This window comes from Dipodomys spectabilis, unplaced genomic scaffold (genome assembly GCF_019054845.1).
Source record: "Dipodomys spectabilis isolate Male_0828 unplaced genomic scaffold, ASM1905484v1 ptg000158l, whole genome shotgun sequence".
Classification (NCBI taxonomy): Eukaryota; Metazoa; Chordata; class Mammalia; order Rodentia; family Heteromyidae; genus Dipodomys; species Dipodomys spectabilis.
In genome coordinates this window covers 4,762,417-4,786,619 of record NW_024870835.1, presented here as the reverse complement: position 1 = coordinate 4,786,619, position 24,203 = coordinate 4,762,417, and the positions used below count along the sequence as shown (strand labels likewise).

Sequence of the window (24,203 nt, the reverse complement as noted above, 5' to 3'; positions counted from 1 at the left end):
GGCTCTGGCAACCAATGTCCCTGGCAAAATGGAGTAGGGATTATTTGCCAGATTCTCTCTTTTACCTTTCATTCACTTACAGATGACCATAGAAGGTCAAAACCCATATATTAATGGGGGACAGGGAGAGTCTTAAGTACAGTTACTTCAAAACTTGCAGTACGAGTTTTTTTTTGAGTGCTCCACAAAACCAGGAATTCATCCATCCCATGAGTTTGAAATGTGCTCCATTAAAGCTAAACAGATGTATTTATTGCTGCATTTTATGCCCATTTTTAATATAGCACTTGATTTTCTTATTATAAGGGTAATAAAAAAGACTATGAAATAATTCAAATGATATCCAAATCTATTAAAAAAGGTACAAGTCTCTCTCATTCTCCCATTCCTTTCCCCTGAGTCTATCATTCTTAATAATTTAGCATACATCCTTCTAGAATTTTTGTATATTTAATTATATTATATAAAACATATATACACACATAGGATTTGGGGATTTTAATAGGATATTAGTCATGTTCAGAAATTTTGACGTGGTTTTTATTTCATATGTCTAGGAGATGTGTTCATAATAGTATGTAGAAATCTAGTTCACCTTTTTAACAACTGATTACTGTTCCTGAATGCATTTAACTGTTCCCTAACTGAAAATTATTAGGAGCTTTCCAATTTTTTTTCTCTTTTAGGCATTGCAATGCGTGGTGCAACTTTCTAGTGAACAATATAGCATGCAGTATTTTTTGAGGAACTCCTTTGATCACTGAAAAAAAAATTTGGCTTATAATCTCAAGAAAACCAGCAACTCTCACAATACTACCTTGACCTTTTAGTTTTTAGCTTAACAAGTATTGGGAATCTAGCCCCAATCAATAGCTTTAAGATGGAGAAAGTTCAATGAAATTTTTACATGCTAAGGACACTAAATCTGTTGGGCCTAAACTAACAGAAACAAGTCATAGGTTCTCAACTACCCAGGATATTAGTCAGGGAATGTGATGGCTTCAAGAGGGAGCAGATACCCAAGGGCTATGATCAAATAGTTTTTGTCACCAACAAATTGCTTTGTAATTTAAAGTAATACCATGCAGTCAGGAAAAAATAATAGATCTCTGAGACATTATAATTTTTCCTGGCTAGCTAGCAACAAATATGGCAGGAACTTAGTTTCTAGACTATTTTCCAAGTTCTATTTGAGAGAAGAGTGTGAATGTGTGTGCCCAGAACATGCAAAAAGCTGAGGGCTACTTCTGGGACTGTTTTGCTGAGAGCTGTTGATGACTTCTCTGGGGAGTGCCATTGCTTGTCATTACCATTGTGTCTGTTCATGGTTTAGACCCATCGCAAAAAGGATACCCACAGGAGAGTATATTGCAAATGAACTTTACAACTTGGGGTCCCAAGGGGGGAGAGGTGGGGAAGGGAAGAGATAGTGGGACAACAAAAAGGAAGGGAAGGGGTAACAATGATCGACAAAAATGTACTCATTGCCTTAACTCATGTAAGTATAACCCCTCCAAGCAAAATCTTAACAATAAAATAAAAAACAACAACAACAAAAAAAACGAAATGCTGTCTTTCCAAATGAGCTCTTAGCACACTCACTGGGCACATTTATAAGTTCTTTTCAGAGACTTTTGTGCCACTTGATTTTTTTATATATTAATATATATTTTTATTGTAAACATATTGTACAGAGGGGTTACAGTTACATGAGCAAGTAATGAGTCCATTTCCTATCAAGCATTGTTACCTCCTCCTTTGTTTTTCCCCTACCATCCCTTCCCTCCCCAACTCCCCAACTCCTACCTCCTCCAAAGTTGTAAAATGCATTTTCAATATAGTGTCTTATACTTCTCATTGTTATAATGGGTCAACCTGTATCCTTATTTAAGCATTTTGTTATTACCCTTCCACTCCCCAAATTATAAAAATGTATATACAAGATGCAGGACACCGGAATCAAACACAGTGAAAACAGGGGTTATACCATGGGGGAAGAACATACAAAAGTAACAAAACAATCACACAGCACATTAAAAACAACAGCAAGAAAGATAAAAACCTCTTGTGTTCCTATCATGGGGTTCATTTCACTTAGCATCATCTTATATGGTCATATGTACAAAGCTTTTGACCTTTTCTGCTTATCCTAGACATATACTAGTTATTGCAAGTAACTATCCCTAGTAAGGGAACCATGGGACCTGTTTTCCTTTGGACCTGGCTTATTTCACTTAATATGATTTTTTCCAAGTCTTTCTACTTCCTAACAAATGGGGCAGTGTCATTCTTTCTGATGGAGGCATAGAATTCCATTGTATATATACACCACATTTTCTTGATCTACTGGGGCACCTGGGTTGATTCAATATCTCAGCTATAGTAAATAATGCTGCAGGACTGGGAAGGTGGCTCAGTGGTAGAGCTCTTGCCTTGCATGCCTGAGTCCCTGGGTTCGATTCCTCAGTACCACATAAGCAAAAAGAAAAAAGCCAGACATGGCACTGTGGCTCAAGTGGTAGAGTGCTAGCCTTGAGCTGAAGAGCTGAGGGACAGCGGCCAGGCCTAGAGTTCAGGCCCCATGACTGGACCCAAAAAATAAAAATAATAATGCTGCAATAAACATAGTTGTGCTGGTAGCTTTAGTATGGTCTTGTTTGATGGTTTGGGTAAATGCCCAAAAGTAGGATTGCTGGGTCATAGGAAAGCTCTATGTGTAGTCTTTTGAGGAACCTCATATTGCTATTCAAAATGGTTGAACAAGTTTACACTCCCAACGAAAATGCAGTAGGGTTCCCTTTTGGCCACATCCCCTCCAGCATCAGTTGTTATTAAAGTTCTTGATTTTAGCCATTCTAACTGGGGTGAGGTGGTATCTCAATATTGTCTTGATTTGCATTTCTGTTATGGCTAGAGAAGTTGAGCATTTCTTCATGTGTGTATTGGCCATTCTTATTTCCTATTTAGAGAAGTCTTTCTTTAAGTCTTTAGCCCACTTATTAATTGGGTTGTTTCTTTGAGGATTTGTTGGGGGTTTTAACTTTTTGAGTTCTAAGTATAATTTAGATATGAGACCCTTGTTCACTGTATGGCTAGTGAAGAACTTCTCCCAATCTGTGGGCTTTTTATTGATCTTGCTAGCTATGTCCTTTGCCATGCAGAAACTCTGCAGTTTCATGCAATCTCATTTGCCCAACCCTTCTTTGATTTGTTGTGTTTCTGGGTCTTTATTAAGAATATTTCAGCCTATGCCAAGAAGCTCTAGAGTTTCTCCTATTCCTTCCTGTGTTTTCAGGGTGTCTGCTTTGACTTCAAGGTCTTTGATCCATTTGAAGTTGATTCTGGTGCAGGGTGATATATAAAGATCTAGCTTCAGTTTTGTACAGATGTTTATCCACTTTTGCCAGCACCATTTACTGAAGAGGCTGTCTTTCTTCCGTTCTATTTTTTAGCTCCCTTATCAAAGATTAGGAGACTATAGGTCTGTGGGTTCATTTCTGAGTCTTCTTCTATTCCATTGGTCCTGAGGTTTGTTCTTATGCCAGTACCAAGATGTTTTGATTACTCTGGCTTTTTAGTAGAGTTTGAAATTTGGTATTGATATTCCTCTAGCACTGTTGTTTCTGCTAAGGATTGTTTTTGCTATTCTGGGTCTTTCATTTTTGGGTTGCTTCTTCTATTTCATTGAAGAATGAGGTTGGGATATTGATAGGTACCACATTGAATTTGTAAATAACCTTTAGCAGTATTGCAATTTTCATGATGTTAATCCTCCCAATCCAGGAGCATGGAAGGTTTTTCCCCTTCCTTAGTTCTGCTTAAATTTTCTTTTTCGGGTTTGTAAAGCTTTCATCATAGAGGTCCTTCATTTCTTAAGTTAACTCCAAGGTATTTTACTTTTTATGGGGCTTTTACAAAAGGAATTGCTTTCCTGATTTCAGCCACACTCTTCTCATTATTGGTGTACAGAGAAGCTATTGATTTTTGAGGGTTAATTTTATTTTTTTCGTTGTGAAAATACTGTACAGAGGGGTTACAATTACATGGGTAAGATAATGAGTACATTTCTTATCAAGCATTGTAGCCTCCTCCTTTGTTTCCCCTTCCCTTTCCTTCCCATCTTCCCCCCACCACCCAAACCCTCTCCCCTCCCCCCCACCAAAGTTGTAAAGTTCGTTTCGACATAACGAAATAACCCATTGTTGCAATGGGTCCACCTGTATCCCTATTTAAATGATTTGTTTTTCCTTTTCCCCTCCACAAATTATACTGACATCAAATACAGTGAAAGCAGGGATTATACCATAGGGGAGGGACATACAAAGCAACAAAGAAATAATCTTATAGATGTGTTAGAAACAATCGCATGAAAGGAAAAAAACATTTGAATACATATTTTGGGGTTCATTTCACCTAACATCAACTTATCTGACCTTTTCTGCTTGTCTCAGACATACACTAGATATTGCAAATAAGGGAAACCATGGGAACTATGTTTCTTTGGGCCTGGCTTACTTCACTTCATATAATTTTTTCCAAGCCTTTCCATTTCCTAACAAATGGGGCAATGCCATTCTTTCTGATGGAGGCATAGAATTCCATTGTGTATATATACCACATTTTCTTGATCCATTCATCTACTGAGGGGCATCTGGGTTGGTTCCATATCTTAGCTATGGTAAATAAGGTAATAAACATAGTTGTGCTGGTAGCTTTAGTATGGTATTGTTTGCGAACATTTGGGTAAATGCCCAAAAGTGGGATTGCTGGGTCATAGGGGAGCTCTATGTGGAGTCTTTTGAGGAACCTCCATACTACTTTCCAAAGTGATTGAACAAGTTTACACGCCCACCAACAATGCAGTAAGGTTCCCTTCTGTCCACATCCCCTCTAGCATCTGTTGTTATTAGAGTTCTTGATTTTAGCCATTCTACTGGGGTAAGGTGGTATCTCAATGTTGTTTTGATTTGCATTTCTTTTATGCCTACGGAGGTTGAGCATTTCTTCATGTGTCTATTGGCCATCCTTCTTTCCTCTTCAGAGAAGTTTCTCTTTAAGTCTTTAGCTCACTTGTTTATTGGGCAGTTGTTTCTTTGAAGATTTGTCGTTGGGGGATTTAATTTTTTGAGTTCCAGGTATATTTTAAATATGAGACCCTTGTCCGTTGTATGGCTAGTGAAGATCTTCTCCCAATCCGTGGGCTTTTTATTGATCTTGCTAGCTATGTCCTTTGCCATGCAGAAGCTCTGCAATTTCATGCAATTCCACTTGTCCAACCTTTCTTTGATTTGTTGTGTTTCTGGGTCTCTATTAAGAAAATTTTGGCCTGTGCCAAGGAGACCTAGGATTTCTCCTATTCCATCCTGTAATGTTTTCAGAGTGTCTGCTTTGACTCCGAGGTCTTTGATCCATTTGGAGTTGATTCTGGTTTAGGGTGATATATAAGGATCTAGCTTTAGTTTTCTACAAGTAGTTAACCAATTTTGCCAGCATCATTTACTGAAGAGGCTGCCTTTCTTCCATTCTCTTTTTTTTAGCTCCCTTATTGAAGATTAGATGGCTATAGGTCTGTAGGTTCTTTTCTGGGTTTTCAATTCTGTTCCATTGGTCTTGAGGGTTAATTTTATGCCCTGCTACTTTGTCAAAGTTTTGGATCAGCTCAAGTAACTTGGGAGTGGAGTCCATAGGGTACTTTAAATACAAGATCATGTCATCTGCAAAGAGGGAGAGTGAGTTTTACTTCATCTTTCCCTATTTGGATCACCTGTATGTTTGCATCTTGTCTTATTGCTGTAGCTAGGCATTCTAATACTAAACTGAAGAGAAGTGGAGAGAGTGGTCATCCTTGTCTGGTTCCTGAATTTAGAGGAAATAGTTTTAGCTTTTCACCATTAAGTATAATGCTGGCTGTAGGTTTGTCATAGCCCTTATTATATTGAGGAATGTTCCATGGATTCCTAGTTTTTCCAGCACCTTCATCATAAAGGGATGTTGGATCTTGTCAAATGCTTTTTCTGCATCTATTGAGAAAATCATGTGGTTCTTAGCCTTGCTCTTGTTGATGTGAGGAATTATATTGATTGATTTGCATATATTGAACCAGCTTTGCATCCCTGAAATGAATCCTGTTTGATCACATTGTATGATTTTTTTTTGATGAGTTGTTGAAGTCCATTGGCCAAAATTTTGTTGAAAAGTTTTGCATCTATGTTCATCAAAGAAATGGGTCTACGGCTGGGAGGGTGGCTCAGCTGTAGAGCGCTTGCTTTGCATGCATGAGGCCCTGGGTTCGACTCCTCAGCACCACATAAAGAGAAAATAAAAAGCTGGAAGTGGCACTGTGGCTCAAGTGGTAGAGCATTAGCCTTGAGCTGAAGAGCTGAGGGACAGTGCCCAGGCCCAGAGTTCAGGCCCACAACCACACCCAAAAAAAAAAAAGAAAGAAAGAAAGAAATAGGTCTATAATTCTCTTTCTTTGATGAGTCCCTGCCCCGTTTGGGGATTAGGATTATGATGGCTTCATAGCCATTGTTTCTAACATACTTATAAGATGATTTCTTTGTTGTTTTGTCCCTCCTCCACGGTATAACCCCTGTTTTCACTGTATTTGATGTTGGTATAATTTGTGGAGGGGAAGGGAAAAAATTGTTTTAATAGGAATACAGGTGGACCCATTGCAACAATGAGATGTACAAGACATTATGTCGAAAAATGGGGGTGGGGGGGGCAGGGAGATGGGAGAGCAGGAATGGTAAGGGGAAACAAAGGAGGAGGCAACAATGCTTGATAAGAAATGTACTCATTACCTTGCTCATGTAATTGTAACACCTCTGTACCATATTTTCACAATAAAAAGTATTAATTTTTAAAAAAAGAAAGTTTGGTAGTGAACTTTCACTTTCAATTTTAATGAAGAGTTGGAGGAGGAGTATTGGTGTGAGCTCTGCTTTGGAGGCCTTGTAGAATTCAGCTGTAAATCTATCCAGTCCTTGGCTTTTCTAGGGGGGAGGTCTTTTATTGCTGTTTCTATTTCAATGGTTGATCTGGGTCTATTAGGTTGGTTTAAATCATCTTGGTTTAGTTTGGGCATGTCAATATTTGCTAGGAATCCATCCATTTCTTCCAGATTCTCAAACTTACTAGCATAAGGTTTGAATAATATTTCTTATAATGTTCTGAATCTTGGTTGTTTCTGTGGTGATGTTTCTATTCTATCTCTGAGTTTGTTTATTTGGGTGTGTTCTCTTTTTTTCTGATAAGATTTGCTAAAGGCCTGTTAATTTTGAAATTTTTTCAAAGAACCAACTCTGGTTTGCTGATTCTTTCTATGGTTTTGGGAGATTCTAATTCATTTAATTCTGATTTAATTCTAATTATTTGTTTCTGTCTACTGGATTGGGGTTTAGCTTGCTGCTCTTTTTCAAGGAGCTTCAGGTGCCTCATTAAATTGTTGGTTTCAGATCTCTCCAGTTTGTTGATGTAGGAACTCAGAGCTATAAACTTGCCTCTGAGTACTGCCTTTGCTGTGTCCCAGAGAAGCTGGTAATTTGTGTGTTCATTTTTGTTAAATATCACAAACATTTGAATTTCCCTTCAAATCTCTTCCATGACCCACTGGTGGTTCAACAGTGTGTTGTTCCGCCTCCATGTGTTGCAGGATTTTCTTTTGGTGGCTTTTGGTGTTGAATTATAATTTTATTCCCTTTGGTCTGAGAGAATGCAGGTCATAAGTTCAATGTTTCTCAATTTGGACAAATTTGCTTTGTGACCTAAAATGTGGTCTATTTTAGAGAATGTTCTGTGAGCTGCTGGGAAGAACATGTATTTTGATGCTGCTGGGTGAAATATTTGGTAGATGTCTGTTAAGTCTAGTTGACCTAACACTTGATTTTTTTAAAGGAAGAGACTTTAACCTCCTTTTCTTTTGGCTGTTTCACTGTTGAATCCTTTTGGCTATTATGGAGCTAAAATTTATTTCACCATGTTGCTCTCTTTGAAGCTCACCAGAAATTAGAAGTATGCTATACTCATACACAAGCCTGGTGTATTAATGGTACCTGAGTGGTTAGATATGGTCATTAATATTATCATCTTATCAGTACTAGAGCCCTTAAGTAACTGGTTTCTGTAACAAAAACATCTTTTGCCTGTAGAATGTACTTCCTATATATTTAACCTCCAGAGTTATTAGCCATGAATTTTTTAATTCCCCTTAATATTTCTATTAGATTATTGTGGAATGAACTTCTATTTGCCCACTTTATATTCTAAGGCTGCATGTAACATATATTGCCCTTGGAAAAAACCTTTATGTCTGCCCACATTTCTTAGTTGTTCAGAAAGAAGAAAATTTTGAAATATCCCTTATCTAATTTGAGCTCTGAGCAGTATTTTGCACAGGCAACTGCATTGTCATAAAGATACTTTGGGTCTATTTTAAAAAACCATGTGCTCTCGTTCTTCCAACTTCCTCATTCTTTGTCCCTTCTCTTCCTCTCCTGCTCCTCTTCTTCCCTCTTAGAGTCTCATTATATATGAGAAATAACTTCTGTGATTCTATCATTTCTCCTTTGTGTCGATGGTTCTTCATATCTAGCACCTGACCAAATCTCTATGTCACTCACATGTTCACCTGTCTGTAAGATCCATAAATAGGTCAAATATATATTGAAAAATAATCTCCAAACTCCAGCATTTTATCTCAGGAGAGAGCATCCTCTTAGCCATCCAGCTTATCAAGCTAGGATATTTGTTTCTCTTTCCTTTTTTTTTTTTTTCCTTTCTTTCTCTACCATTTGAGCCAGACCTCCCACTCTTGTTTCTTGATGGTTAATTGAACAAAAGACTCTCTCAGCTTTATGTGGCTGGCAGGTTTCAAACCAAATCTCAGCCTCCAAACCAAATCTCAGCCTCCTGAGTGTCTAGGATTATAAGCATCAGCCACCAGTTCCTAGTTTTGCTTTCCTTCATAGTCCCCAGATCTAGACTTTTCTAGCTCTTCAGTGGGTTTTTGATCCATCCACTTCCTTCAGATTTGACTGCCTCAGTTTTGATTGCTTTTGTCAGCTCTATATTATTGCAGCAACAATAGCCTTTTAATTCTACAGTTGCCTTCTTTGTACCAGGAGAGGACAAATTACAGCCAGTGGCTTTGACATTTATTAAAGGGTTATTGAGAATGCCTTTTAAAGGGTTATTAAAGAAACGAATGCAATTGAGCACAGAGCTATTAAATTAGCTTGCCCAGGCCCTCACATTTAATACATGATAGAGCTGGGAATCAAACCCAGATTGTATAAAGTTACCCAAAAATGCTTTTTTACATATTAGTGAGGCTATTTAACCACCATCCCCTCTAAAAACAATTGGACTATATCATAAGGACTATAGATGACTCTCAATGCCTAAAATGTTTACTCTGACCTTTGATGACCCCATGATTTAGATCATTCACCATGCCATTTTAGCATCTTTCTAGCAAACCCTCCCATGCTGTTCCCAAGCCTACAGCTCTTAATGGCTTCTTATTAAAAGGTCCAAATGTTTTCTCATGCGATACTGTGTAATTTCTGACACTTCATCATGATTTGTTTCTCATCATTTCCACCTCATGGCACTGAGCTCTGCCCTTCATCAGTACTCAGTTATCGTCACTTATGAATCTGCCTGGCACCTTCCAACCACTGTGTCTGGCTAACTCCTATCCACAGGAAGCCTACCCACAGAGGATGGGCCAGATGTTTCCCCTCCACAACCTAATAGATCACTCTGTATCTCAGCACTTACCACTCTATTGTTGAAGTAGCTATTTTCTTTTCTTAAGTTCTCTTCTGGGGAGATGTTGAAGAAGGTGTCTAGAATGGAAATAATGTAGAATGGAAATAATGTCTATAAATGCCAGGCACACAATGGATACTCAAGTCCATTGAATACTCACAAGAAATGAATATCCATCATCATCAGTTAGACCTGAGCCATCACCTCCCATTATCTTCTCGTAAAAAGTAAGAAACCTCATTTTTATTATAAAGCAAGAGCTTCACTCTTATCTTAGGCCGATGTTCCAATTTGGGGTAGAAAGGTATCTAGGAAAAGCGCTAATGGGGAATTATTAAGTCCAAGCATCAGGAGAGGATGCTCACATGCTACAGACATTCTTTGTTAACATTTCTCATCTGGTAGGAGAGAGAAAACTACAAGTTTTAAGTGCTTATGCTTGCCATAATACTGTTAGGCAATGTTTCAAAGTGGTGCTGAATAAGAGATGAATTGAGAAATATTTCAAAAGCTTTACCTTGGGCAACAAGAGAGTTCACAGATGGAATCTTCCCAAAATGGAAGAAAAAATTAGAAGGAAAATTCTTCTAGGGTCAATCTTAGAGCCACTAATGTGAATAATGATATATGAAAATCATAAGCCCATTAAATGAAGTTTAACTTTGTAGATAATATGAAAACTGGATGCAGGAAAGAGAGAGAAAAATAAACCAGCTTCAATTTGGTTTGGCATATTTCCTTTACAGAACTAAAGGAAATAGAGATGACAAATGCTTTTCCCAGTTGAACAGTGTAAGAGTAGCAAACCAGAGAAGTAGGAATCTTCCCAATAGATACTTTGGCTTCAACAAAAGAAAAATAGTAGAAACTGGTACAAAGGTCCCAGCAGTGATTTTCATATGTCAAGCAGGTAGAGAGTGTTAGAAGATGCTAGATGTGAGTGAGTTAGAGCCAGCACTGTCTATTCCCTAGAAGACTAAGGAGGTGAAGGGAAGCTCAAAAATCCTTCTTGGGGTTAATTTATTCTTCTACAAGGGTGGTCTCAGTAAATGGCTGAGTTCTGAAAAAGTGGTTACACCTTCTTGTATTTATACATTTACGAGGAAATCCATGAGACAAACCAGAAGTGAAAATTCTTCAATTTTGAGGTCAGGGGTCAATAAACTTTTCTTGTAAAGGGCCAAATAGTAAATATTTGGAGGTACGAGGGCATCCCTCCTTTTTAATTCAGCCTTCATGGAATAAGAGCAGTCATATGCTATACTTAAACTGGTATGGCAGTGTTCCAATAAAACTTTATTTGCAAAAGCAGGTGTTGGCTGGAGTTTGAAGACCCCCATCCTATGTAAATAGGAAACCACGAAGAGTCATTTCATGCAGAATTTTGTGCTTTGAAATGAATTGCTAACACATAGATAAACTACACATCCTAGCAAATTCAAAGCTTCATGAATTTCTAAAAAGAAAGATGCTAAAAAGTTTGGCAGGAAAAGTATGAGAACAGGGTTAAGAATGTGTGGTCAGGTGGCCTTTTCCATTCCAAAAATATTTTCTATACTTCCATCTGAGCAACTGTGAAGTTCCTGGTATTAAATAGCTTTTAGTTGGCAATTATATTAAAAACAAAAAAGGTTAAAAATGCTCTAGCCAAGTTGGTGAAACTATGAACCTCAAATCAATTTTCCCAAAAATACCTGTACAAAATAAAAATAAATATAAAATATTATATGAAATAAAAATAAAAATCCCCTGCAAGCCTCTGGGATACTATAATTTTTGGTTTCAGGAACAAAAACTTCTTGCTCATAGAGGCAGTCCCCTTGAAGAATTCCTTTTCCTCTTGTTTTAAACTGTTTAAAACTCAAACTTTAGTGATCATCCACTTGCCTAAATAACTACAATCTTGGCACACCTTACCTCCACCAAAAATGGGGCCAAACCACATGCCTTCCTATTAGGCCCTGTAGACCCTGGGATATGGTCAGTTTAAGAAAAGGTCAAAGGTCATTCCCCATTCTCATTCTGCCTTACTAGATGAACAAGTTACTCTGAGCTTTTGTTTCCCCTCTGAAATGCAGAAACAATATCAATCAAGTAATAGTGAAAGAATGTATATAAAGCAAACACACTGTCTAAAAAAACATTGTCCCATTCCTCCTTTTTTTCCTAATCTAAGGACCCCACCTCCAACAAGAAAAGAAATCTTCCTGTCAGTATATGGAAAAGACCTCACTTCCCTTCCTAGAAATACAAGTTTGAGGCTGTCTCCACTCAGACTAATTCAGTTTTGCTTATTTTCTCCTGAGTTCAGTTTTCCAACTCTCAGTCTTTTGTTCTTTTTGTTTATATACTTTTCTGAATTTGCAGGATTCTGGATACTTTTTTAGTGTCTAAAATTTCTCTCTTTTTTGGCTAATAGTGTTAACACAGTTATGGAATATCTAGTTTTCCCAGTTCAGAAGTTCCTGAGTCAGGAATAGAATTAAGGCAGTCAACCCAGTAAGCCCTGTGGCCCTTGTTTTCCATTCTACTTTTCTACTCCCTGTTCTCTCACACAGAGAGAACAGCTCCCTTGCCTTTAGTTTTTGCTATTGCCTTCAAGTTCCTACTTTTCTCAGTCATCTATCCATGTCAAAACATCTCCTCACAACATCCAGAGTGTATAGGCTCAGGCATGAAGAATGAATGGTACTGATGGTGGTAATATAACAGCAGCAATAACAAAATAATAACCTATACTTCTATGATCTAACACATGCCAGATGCCTTTCTATGAACTTTAAGTACATTAACACCTATAGAATCAACAGCCTCAGATAAGTGTTGTTTTCTCATCTTAGATAAGGAGAGCATCATTGAGAAATTAAGTAAATTACTTGTCAAAGGCTACAGAGCTACTTAGTGATAGAGCTGGAGCTGGAATCCACTCAGCATGGCTCTAGAATCTGAGCTCTGACCTATGTTATTGTGGATCTGATCACCCTCAGTCCCACTGATCTGAGGATTACTTAAACAAGTATTTACTATTAATTCAGCATGGCAAAATTATACTGAATAGTAAAGGAAGAACTATTTTATAAAGTAAGAGCGTTCCCACCCTTGAGATAATGGCTTATAATCTAACCAAAGAAATGAGACTCTAAAGAATGGATAGGACTTGGTAGAATGGCTTAGAACTCTAGAAGATCAGGAAAGGGAAAGATTCTTTTTTTTTCAGGTAGGAGAAGAAGTTTATTTACTGAACTGCTGCCCTCACCATGCATGATGGAGAAGCATGGCTAAAAAGAAAAGGGGGTGGGGGAGGAAGGGGTCGACCCACCCTTGGGCCAGGACTTATCTAGGCCAGGGACAGGAAGAGGTGTGGCCAGATGGGGGAAAGGTGTGGCCAACTGGATATGGACATGACCTCAGGGTCTGGGACCCTCCTAAGGTCAGATGGGAGACATGTGACCGGAGGTGGCCCAGGCTGTGACCTAGCAGGAGGGGAAGGTGACTGCTTCCAGGTCTGCCAGTTACCTAGGCAACAGATAACTGGGTGGAAACTTAGCCAAGAAGTAGGGAGGTGTCCCTGTGCAGACCTTACATTCCAGCCTTTTGATAATTATGAAAAGGGGTGAAGATTCTCTCTGGCTACTTCCTGCTGGCAAGGGGCATCCACAGTAGAGGTAAAAGGCTGAGATGTGGTCCCCTCTGGGAGAAAGCAGAAGGCAGCAGCTGTCACTTGGTATGAGTGACTCCTTAGATGAAGGCTGGAGGAAGTCTCATGAGGCATTGAGGGGCAGAGTAGAGAAGTGGTGTGGACGTGGATGTGAAGGCCAGCAATGGTATTGGTGAAAAGTCTTGCGTGGTGTATCAAGGCAGTTTGGTTCTCAGAAAAGGGGTAGTTAGGAAATTTTAACATTTCTAACTGAAAAACCCCATCCGAGTCATAGCACCATATGTAAGGTAATATATTAAATATGTAGGTTTCATTAGGTAGCTGATGAAGAGAAATGCTATTCAGGCAGGAGAAGAAGTTTATTTACCAAACTGCTGCCCCCGCCATGCATGGTGGAAAGGCATGGCTAAAAAGAAAAGGGCAAGGGGGAGATTCTTATGGACTGTGGTAGCACAAAGAAATAAAACTTGAAAAGTTCTTAAAGTGAGGGTTTGGAGAGATAGAAAGGAAGCAAAGCAGGCTGCTTCTATCCCACACAAATGACAAAGAGAGTCAAAGAAGGCATCTTGACTGGAGTGACAAATTTGTTTTAGGACATGGAGCAGTTAAATTTGAAAACCTGGGACTCAGTGTCTAGGCCTATCTTGAGGCCTGCACATGCTTTAAGGAAGCTAATTAGGACAAGAGGCCTAAGATGGCATAAGATCATATCCCAGATGGTACTCTGCCATTTCTGATGAGAAATTCCCAAGAGGCTACTTAGGCTACTATCTATACCATTAAAAAGCAAAAGAAGTAGGGGAATAACAAAGGAGGCAGTAACAATGCTCAATAGGAAATGTACTCATTATCTTACTCATGTAACTGTAACCCCTGTGTACAGTATCTTTACAATAAAAATATATATATTAAAAAAATAAAACAACATTACCTAAGGAAAAACCCACTAATATATTTATAATATTGAAATTGGTGCTTTCTTACTTGGAAAACAGAAAGAATGAGTCTGTATACCCTTTGCTTTATCTTCATAAGAACATGATCCTACTATTATCCTGTTTACAGAAGGAACTTAAGAATTGCCCAAAACCAAATGACTTCAGATTAGAGTTTAAATTCCAATTGACTCTTGACTCTAATTTGGGAAGTCTTCTCCATACAGCAGGTCATGGAGGTCAGTTTGAAAAGAGGGTTTACATAAGACGTAACAGTCCCAGTTCAGCCAAGAGAGGATCAGGAGGATATCCTGAAGCCTCCCTACTCACAGAATTGCTGAAGATTCCCTTTGTACACTTTGAGCTGCCTCCTTTCCCAGTAAGAACACTTGATTGATACACATTGCCAATGCAAAGGAAACCTTCACCTCCAGAAGGCTGTACTCAGTGGGACCTATGTATATTTTTCCACATATTCCTCATATGCATGGCAAAGACTTTTTTAACTTATATAGCTAAAACAATTTTTGTACTCTCTCAAGCAATCTTTATTATTTGTAGAATATTTTAAAAGAAATGCTATCATAAAGAAGCTTTAAGTAAATGTCCCAGAAAGCAAGACAGCTCTGTTAAAGAAATAACTTGGGGATGGGGAGGGGGGTGGTAGTTGTGAAGGTGGGAGGGATGGGATGGTAGAGGGAAAACAAAGGAGGAGGCAACAATGCTTAATAGGAAATGTACTTATTACCTTGCTCATGTAACTGTAACCACTGTGTACAGCATTTTTATAATAAAAAATGTACAAAAAAAAGAAATAAATAACTTTTAGTCCAGAGAGAACTGAGATGTAAGTGTGGGATGGAAGCAAGGAATATTGTTAGACCAAGGAATATTGATATGACCGCAGTACCATTTGCTATGTCAGTCTTTACTGTGCCCATTCTATGTCCCCTCATCTTCTGATTTCTTAAATTCCAAAACAACCCCCAAGAAATCATTCTGGTTTTACTTGGAAGGCAGCACTATGTTTCTGTTCCTACACATTCTGAAACAGGCCTGTCAAATTTGGATCCTAAACACAAGCTGACAGAAATCAGGTACTAACAAATTAAGTTAAAATTAATAGAGTAGATTCCTGAAATACAAAGAAAATGTTTTGTTTTGTTTTGTTTTCCAGGAATCCTTCTCCCTCTGGCCTGGCTAGATGGAGAGGCTAACATAAAACTTCAGTCTCTTCAGCAAGCCATTTCCATTTGTCTTCTCATGCTTCCTAGAGAGACCTACATGAAAACCCTCTCCAAAACTCCTGCTTTCCCTACTGGTAGCTCCAAACTCGTAGCTACAAATTTCATTTCTTTTGTGTATCATATTTATATATTGTTTTATTACCTTTCAGCAAGTATGGAAAGGAGTTGTGATTTAACAAAGCTGTTTATGAGTACAGTGCATCTTGATCAATGTCACCCCTTTCAACCTTGTCACCGATCCCTCTCAACCCACCTCTTCTCTCACTCAATTTTGTAGGTTATACATTGAATTCTTTTTTAAAATATTTTTATTGTAAAGATACTGTACAGAGGGGTTATGTTTACTTGAGTAAGGTAATGAGTACATTTCCTATGAAGCATTTTTACCCCCTCCTTTGTTTTTTCCCTACTATCCCTTCCCTCCTGGCCTCCCCACGCTCCCCCGCCAAGTTGTAAAGTTCATTTTTATTGTAGTGTCTTACATGTCTCATGTTTCAATGGATCAACCTGTATCTTTGTTTCAGCATTTTGTTATTTCCCTTCCCCTCCCCAAATTAGAAAAATGTATATAGAAGATGCAGGGCACCAGAATCAAATACAATGACAAGAGGGGTTATACCATAGGGGGAAGAACATTCAAAAGAAACAAAAAAAAAATCACATAGTCCATTAAAAACAACAGTACTTAGCATCATCTTATATGGTATGTACATAGCTTTTGACCTTTTCTGCTTGTTTGGTAAGATTATTCTAGATGTATACTAATTATTGCAAATAAGGGAAACCATGGGACCTATGTTTCTTTGGGTCTGGCATACTTCACTTAATTTTATTTTTTCCAATTCTTTCCATTTCCCAACAAATGGGACAGTGTCATTGTTTCTGATGAAGGCATAGAATTCCAGATGTCCTTCAGTAGAAGAATGGATCAAGAAAATGTGACATATATATATATATATATATATATATATATATATATATATATATATATATGTACATTGAATTCTTGACTGCACTCTCCCTACATCTCCTTTTCATTCATCTACCTCTCTCCCGATAACCCCACCCCTTTCCAAGTTCCCATTTCCTGGTATTTATTTTGTTGAGCTTCTACTTTGCCTTTCTAAGTAATTACACTGTTTGAGTTCTCCCTTGAATCTACCATATTTTTGTTAATACATTTGTATACACTCACATACCACCCATTCTATTTATTTGTAAGTTTATAAGCTAATTCTCACTTCTATTTATGAAGGAAAACATTCAACCTTTATCTCTCTGGGACTGATTTACTTAATATAATTTTTCCACTTCTTTCCATTTCTTTACAACTGTATATTATCATCCTTTCTAATGGGTGAATAAAATTCCATAATGTAAGCTACCAATTTTATGGACAGAATGTAGCAACAATAGGAGCTAAATTTTTCCTTACCTCTAAAAGGACTTGTGCTTTAGCAGATTGTTAGGGAAAGAAATAGAATGTCAAGATGGCCTATGACACACTTATGGGCAGTTTCTGACTACAAAACAAAGCATGATTAAACAATTGAATCTTTCAGTGTCCCCAAAGACCCCAAAGTAGAGAAAAAATGCTGAGCCAAACACAAGAAATTGTGATTCAAACTCTGACTCAATCTCCAAGTAGCTTAACTACCTTTGAGCTCTAGAGCTTATTTTTATGACTATAAATAAGCACAACAAATGACCAGTTCAGATCCATGTAGGATTTTTTTTCCTTAGAAAAATATTTAAGATTTTTATAAAGGCAAAGAGTATAGCTTCTTTGTTTTTCTATACATAGTTTATAGGATAAAATCATACACAAATGTTAAATCTTGTGATCTCTGTTCTTTCTTTTTATTTTCACTGCTTGTATCCTGGTTTAAATCCTTATGGTTATGGATTTCCTCTTTTCTCTTCACTACTTCCATAGCAATACTTTTTCAAGCTTCAGTCTTGGGCAAAAAGCTTTGTGTCTCACTTAGCAATGCCAGTGCCCAGCAAAACTGAGTTACAAAAGTTAACGCCACCTAGAAAATGGTTCAAGCCCCATATAAGAAAGGAATTTCTACCCTCTACTTGAGATCAGATACATTCATTAGTTCCATGCAAAAAAAAATCTAATAAACTGGAACACTGGCCAATATTATGTGTCCTCCTACTCCTTCATAATCTCCTTCTAGCCACACACACGTTTAATTCACCACCACCAGGAGTCCAATCTGTATTATCAACAAGAGACGTTAGAAATATACCAAAGGATGGCTTGAAAGTTATCTGTCTTAGTGTAACAATTCCCGCTGCTGAGCAGAAAATATACTTCAACTGAGTTTTAGAAGTTGAAAGCTGAACCATAGAAGAGATTTGCGATGGCCATTTTACTTAAATGTAGCAGAACCAAAATAAAGTTCAACAGAACTGTTTGAGCCTCCTGCTCAAAGTATTTTAAGAATCCTTTCTATAGAAAAAAAGAGACATGCCACAGTTGTAAGGAGGCAACTTCCCTAACGGTTTAGGAGATTTAGCGAATTTTCATCTCTGCCTTCTTAGGGATGAAACTTCATAGTAACCTATTAAATTCAATCATCCTGAGTAGTCAAGTCTATTAAAATGTAATGAAGCCTGCTTTTGTTATTCTTGTTTAGAAATTGTTATGGATACATACATAATTTTAGTACATCATAAAGATTTAAATCATAAAGTCAGTTTTTGTTTTGGTTAATCTAAAACAGCTTGAACACCTGAAGAGACTTAGCAGTAATATTGCATTATTTTGCCTCTAATAAGATTACATTGCATCTGATAAGAACTATTGCTGCTATTACCTAAAGTATTGTGTGGTCTATTAAAAAATAAGTACACAATACAATCATCTTTCTCTTATTAGGATCTTTGAAGTAAACGTAATTGTTTGACTTTTAGAAACAGTTAATGTTTGATGGGTGAATAAATGAATGAGTGAATGGATTCTGTTGCAATACCCTGCAGCTTTCTTGTTTCAGTCCTTACGCAGTGCCACAAAAGTTTGCCTATTCACAATAATACTGGTGATAATGTACAGTGGTACTGAAGCAAGTACAAATCATCCAAAAATCTCTTTTAACAAAAGTGTTACCTTTTCTTCTCCATTTTTACCAGAATTGTTCATACCTAACTCGATTCATTGGATTTAAGCTTTATTTCCCGTATGGTTTACATTTCCTCTGACCTAGATAAAAATAGCAATTTAATAGACCCAAGGCCAAAAGCAGAGCTGATGAGACTGATCCATTGCTATACTGGTCACTCACTTCAGAACAATTGAGAGATACCCAGAAGGTGTGCTAAACTTAAAACAATATAGTCTACAAAGATCCAGTAAGGACAAGAGTGAAGAAAAAAATAAAAAGAATTGTCTAGTGGGAAAATGTTGCTGGGGCAGGAGCAATGACTAGTAGTGTTAAATTTAGCAAGTTTTACAACTTTTTCTGACCTTAGGCTATCTCCTCCCACTTCTTGAGAAATTACCTCATTGCCTACTTGCTTCCTAGGGATGGATGTTAACATAATATTGTGTGACCACTTCTTTGAGCCTTTTCAAACTAAAGAGGTGGAAAGAATCACTAAGATGGAAATCACTGACTCTAGAAGCTCAAAAGTTGTCACAAAACGATTTCTGTGATTAGCCTGTTGACCTAAGGCCCTGTCTGGGTTGGGTACTAGCTCTTTTGAGTTTCTCTCTGACCTTTCTAGATCCCCACTTCTACATACCCATGTTAATTACTGTCAGCTTCAAGAAGCACAAAGGCATAGGTTTTGAGCCACCATTAGTCACTAATCTGCCTCTCTACTCTCATGTGCCATGTCCTTACTAGAAATGGCATAAATCCAAGAAAGAAAACTCAACTGAAATTGGAACATGTTTTGAAACTCATTGCAGGCATTCACAGTTTGATTTTTATAATTCTTTTTGGGTAAAGTGTTTGAACTAGACAATGATCATTCTGAAATTTTTGCTCCCTGACCCAAAAGAGCAATTTTTGCTGTCATTCTTCTCTACAAAGGGACCTGTGCAGTTTTGTGAGAATTAAAGCAAGAAAGAAAAACTGCATGTTGTGCTTAGAATACCTATAGGCTAATGAAGACAACAGAACTGAGAGAGTTACACAGAAAATTTCTCTCAAATGTGTGCATTGTAATCCTTTATCAATATTTGCATTCAGACTTCTTCTCTCTTCTTCCCAGATGCTTCTTTCTATTGCATCAAATCCTACCCACTTTCCAGCTACCAAGCAAGCCCTATGCCTTCTTTATACCTTTTCGTTTTCCTTAATAAGCCTTCCCTCAATATCTACCTAAATCATTTGTTCTAGCATCTTCCCTTGCCTCTGGTGTTGTGCATGTCATGTGCAATTAGTGAATATATGCTATCTACTCCAACTAGAAGTATTTAGTAGTAGTATTTAGATCAAGCAAGCAGTATGTTTAAAAGCAATCAAAACTTTCTTGTTTGGTATTGTCATCAGAATCACACCAATGGAAGTACCAAGAGAGGTGAAACTCCTGAATGTCTTAGCTAGTTTCTCAGTTGTTAAAGTGCTGTATTGCCCATAACCCCTGAGTTCCCTACCAGTCTTCCCAATATTGAATGGCAAAAAAAAAAAAAAAGTCAGCTGACTTAACTAGGTTTAAATTTCTTTTCTCTTCCTCCAGGATTCTCCTGCAGCCTGATGACTCCTTACAAATCTTGGCACCAGTGGAAGCTGATGTGGGTTTCTATACGTGCAATGCCACAAATGCCTTGGGATATGACTCAGTCTCCATTGCTGTCACATTAGCAGGTAATCTGAAAATCCCTGTGCAGTTTGATTCAGAAACTTTTATTGAGTGCCTACAATATGTTAGGCTTGCCCAGGGTCACATAGATAAACTTGACCTATACTTATTCTGCCTTCAAGGAGTTTGCATTCTAGTCATAATGGATCTAAAGTTCATTGGGAGGTAGAAAGAAGTAAGGGCCATAACCGATAACCACAAAATATATGAAAACCATTTTCTCCTGATGGGAGCTCTTAGGAATGGGGTAAAGAGAATTTTGTAAGTAGGAAGGGAGAATATATTCAGGGTAGAAAAAAATAATATGAGCAAAGATGATATGGCAAATGTGTATTATATTGGAGAACATGAATTGTGCACTATGATTGCTACATATTCTTTAGAGATCCTGTGATTTCTCCTTGCTTCATCTGTTGCCAAAAAAAAAGATTTTAAGGTGTATGGACAAGTAAAAATCTGTGCTCATGGTTTGCAGCAACACTGTTTCCCAGAACTTTTATCTGATTGTTCTTACTTCAACCTCTAGCTCTAATAACAACACTCTGCCTCTATCCGCAGATGTTAAAACAACTCAGGATACAAAATTTCCCTACTATGACCTGGTAGTAATGTGTGTATGTGTGTGTGTGCACACACACGTGTGCGCGCACACGTGTGCGCATGTACACACGTGTACATGTGCCAGTACTAGAACTTAAACTCAGGGCCAGGGTGCTGTCTCTTAGGGATTATTTTTTTGCTCAAGGATGGTGTTTGAACTACAGTTCCATATCTGACTTTTTGCTTGTTTATTAGAGATAAGAAGCTCACAGACTTTCCTGCCAAGACTGGCTTCAAACCTTGATCGTCAGATGTCAACCTCCTGAGTAGTTAGGGTTACAGATGTGAGCCACTGGCACCAGTAATGTTCTTTTATAAGGGACAAACCCTTGCCTTTGAAACTGAAATAGATTTTTGTTACCAGCTGGACTAACACCTTCAATTCTCAAAGGCCAGACAACCCTGTCACACAGTTGCCCAGTTAGTGGCAGGAGAAGAGAACTTGAGGTCTCTTTTTTTAAATACATGTTTTTTATTGTAAAAATACTGTATGGAGGGGTTACAGTTACTGAGTAAGGTAATGAATACATTTCCTATCGAGCATTGTTACCCTCTCCTTTGTTTTTCCCTTACCATCCCTTCCCAACCCACCTCCCCAACTCCTCGCTCCTGAACCCCAAGTTGTAAAGTTTGTTTTCAATATAGTGTCTTGTACATCTCATTGTTACAGTGGGTCAACCTGTATCCTTATTTAAGCATTTTGTTATTTCCCTTCCCCTCCCTAAATTAGAAAAATGTATATAAAAGATGCAGGGCACCAATATCAAATACAGTGAAAACAGGGGTTATACCATGGGGGAGGAACATACAAAAGAAACAAAAAAAAAATCACATAATACATTTTAAATACATTAAAAATAATAGCAAGAAAGAAAAAAAACACTTGTGTCCCTATCGTGGGGTTCATTTCACTTAACATTATCTTATATGGTCATATGTACGTAGCTTTTGACTTTTTCTGCTTGTCCTAGACTTATACTAGTTATTGCAAATAAGGGAAACCATGGGACCTATGTTTCTTTGGGCCTGGCTTACTTCACTTAGTATAATTTTTTCTAAGTCTTTCCAATTTGTAACAAATGGAGTGATGTCATTGTTTCTGATGGAGGCATAGAATTCCATTGTATAAATATACCATATTTTCTTGATCCATTCATCTACTGAGGGGCATCTGGGTTGGCTTCATATCTTAGCTATGGTAAATAATGCTGCAATAAACATAATTGTGCTGGTAGCTTTAGTATGGCCTTGTTTTTGATAGTTTGGGTAAATGCCCAAAAGTGGAATTGCTGGGTCATAGGGGAGCTCTATGTGGAGTCTTCTGAGGAACCTCCATACTGCTTTCCAAAGTGGTTGAACAAGTTTACACTCCCACCAACAATGCAGTAGGGTTCCCTTTTGACCACATCCCCTCCAGCATCTGTTGTTATTAGAGTTCTTAATTATAGCCATTCTAACTGGGATGAGGTGGTATCTCAATGTTGTCTGATTTGCATTTCTGTTATGGCTAGAGAAGTTGAGCATTTCTTCATGTGTCTATTGGCCATTCTTATTTCCTCTTCAGAGAAGTTTCTCTTTAAGCCTTTAGCCCACTTATTTATTAGGCAGTTATTTCTTTGAGGATTTGTTGTTGGGGTTTTAATTTTTTGAGTTCTAAGTATATTTTAGATATGAGACCCTTGTCCATTGTATGGCTAGTGAAGATCTTCACACAATCTGTGGGCTTTCTCTTGATCTTGCTAACTATGTCCTTTGCCATGCAGAAACTCTGTAGTTTCATGCAATCCCATTTGCCCAACCCTTCTTTGATTTGTTGTGTTTCTAAGTCTTTATTAAGAATATTTCAGCCTGTGCCAAGGAGTCCTAGAGTTTCTCCTATCCTTTCCTGTAATGTTTTCGGGGTGTCTGCATTGACTTCAAGGTCTTTGATATATTTGGAGTTGATTCTGGAGCAGGGTGATATATAAGGATCTAGCTTTAATTTTCTGCAGGTGTTTAACCAATTTTGCCAGCGCCATTTACTGAAGAGGCTGTCTTTCTTCCATTCTATTTTTTAGCTCCCTTATTGAAGATTAGGTGGCTATAGATCTGTGGGTTCATTTCTGGGTCTTCAGTTCTATTCCATTGGTCCTCAAGTCTGTTCTTGTGCCAGTGACAAGCTGTTTTGATTACTCTGGATTTTTAGTAGAGTTTGAAATTTGGTATTGATATTCCTCCAGCACTGTTGTTTCTTATAAGGATTGTTTTTGCTATTCTGGGTCTTTTATTTTTCCATATGAATTTTTGGGTTACTTCTTCTATTTCATTGAAGAATGAGGTTAGAATATTAATAAGTATCGCATTGATACCTTTGGAAGTATTGCCACTTTCATGTTAATTCTTCCAATCCAGGAGCATGGGAGGTTTTTCCACTTCCTTAAATTTTCTTAATTTGCTTAAATTTTCTTTTTCAGGTTTTTAAAGTTTTCATCATAGAGGTTCTTCACTTCTTAAGTTAACTCCTAGCTATTTTATTTTTTTATGGGGCTATTACAAAAGGAGTATTTCAGCTGTGCTCTTCTCATTGTTGGCATACAGAAAAGCCATTGATTTTTGAGGGTTAATTTTTATACCCTTCTACTTTGCCAAAGTTTTGGATCAGCTCCAGCAATTTGGGAGTGGAGTCCATGGAGTTCTTCAAACACAAGATCTTGTCATCTGCAAAGAGGGAGGGAGAGTTTTACTTCATCTTTCCCTATTTGGATCCCCTTTATGTTTGCATCTTGTCTTATTGCTGTAGCTAGGCATTCTAATACTAAATTGAAGAGAAGTGTTGAGATGGACATCCTTTTCTGGTTCCTGAATTTAGAGGAAATAGCTTTAGCTTTTCACCATTAATTATAATGCTGGCTGTAGGTTTGTCATACACAGGCTTTATTATATTGAGAAATATTCCATGGATTCCTAGTTTTTCCAGCACCTTCATCATAAAGGGGTGTTGGATCTTGTCAAATGCTTTTTCTGCATCTATTGAGAAAATCATGTGGTTCTTAGCCTTGCTCTTGTTGATATGATGAATTATATTAATTGATTTGTGTATCAAATCAATTTGTGTAACCAGCTTTGCATCCCTGAAATGAATCCTGTTTGATGTGGTGTACAATTTTTTGATGAGTTGTTGAAATCGAT

The 24,203-nt window shown here is 37.6% G+C and overlaps 1 protein-coding gene across 1 annotated transcript in view; it reads left to right on the top strand.

Moving 5' to 3' along the window:
• Positions 1-24,203, top strand: part of Adamtsl1 (ADAMTS like 1) — a 391,483-nt gene that overhangs the window by 293,125 nt on the left and 74,155 nt on the right. The window contains exon 20 of the mRNA XM_042692956.1: positions 20,313-20,440. Coding sequence (XP_042548890.1) covers positions 20,313-20,440 — 128 coding nt within the window. The remainder of the gene's footprint in view (positions 1-20,312; positions 20,441-24,203) is intronic.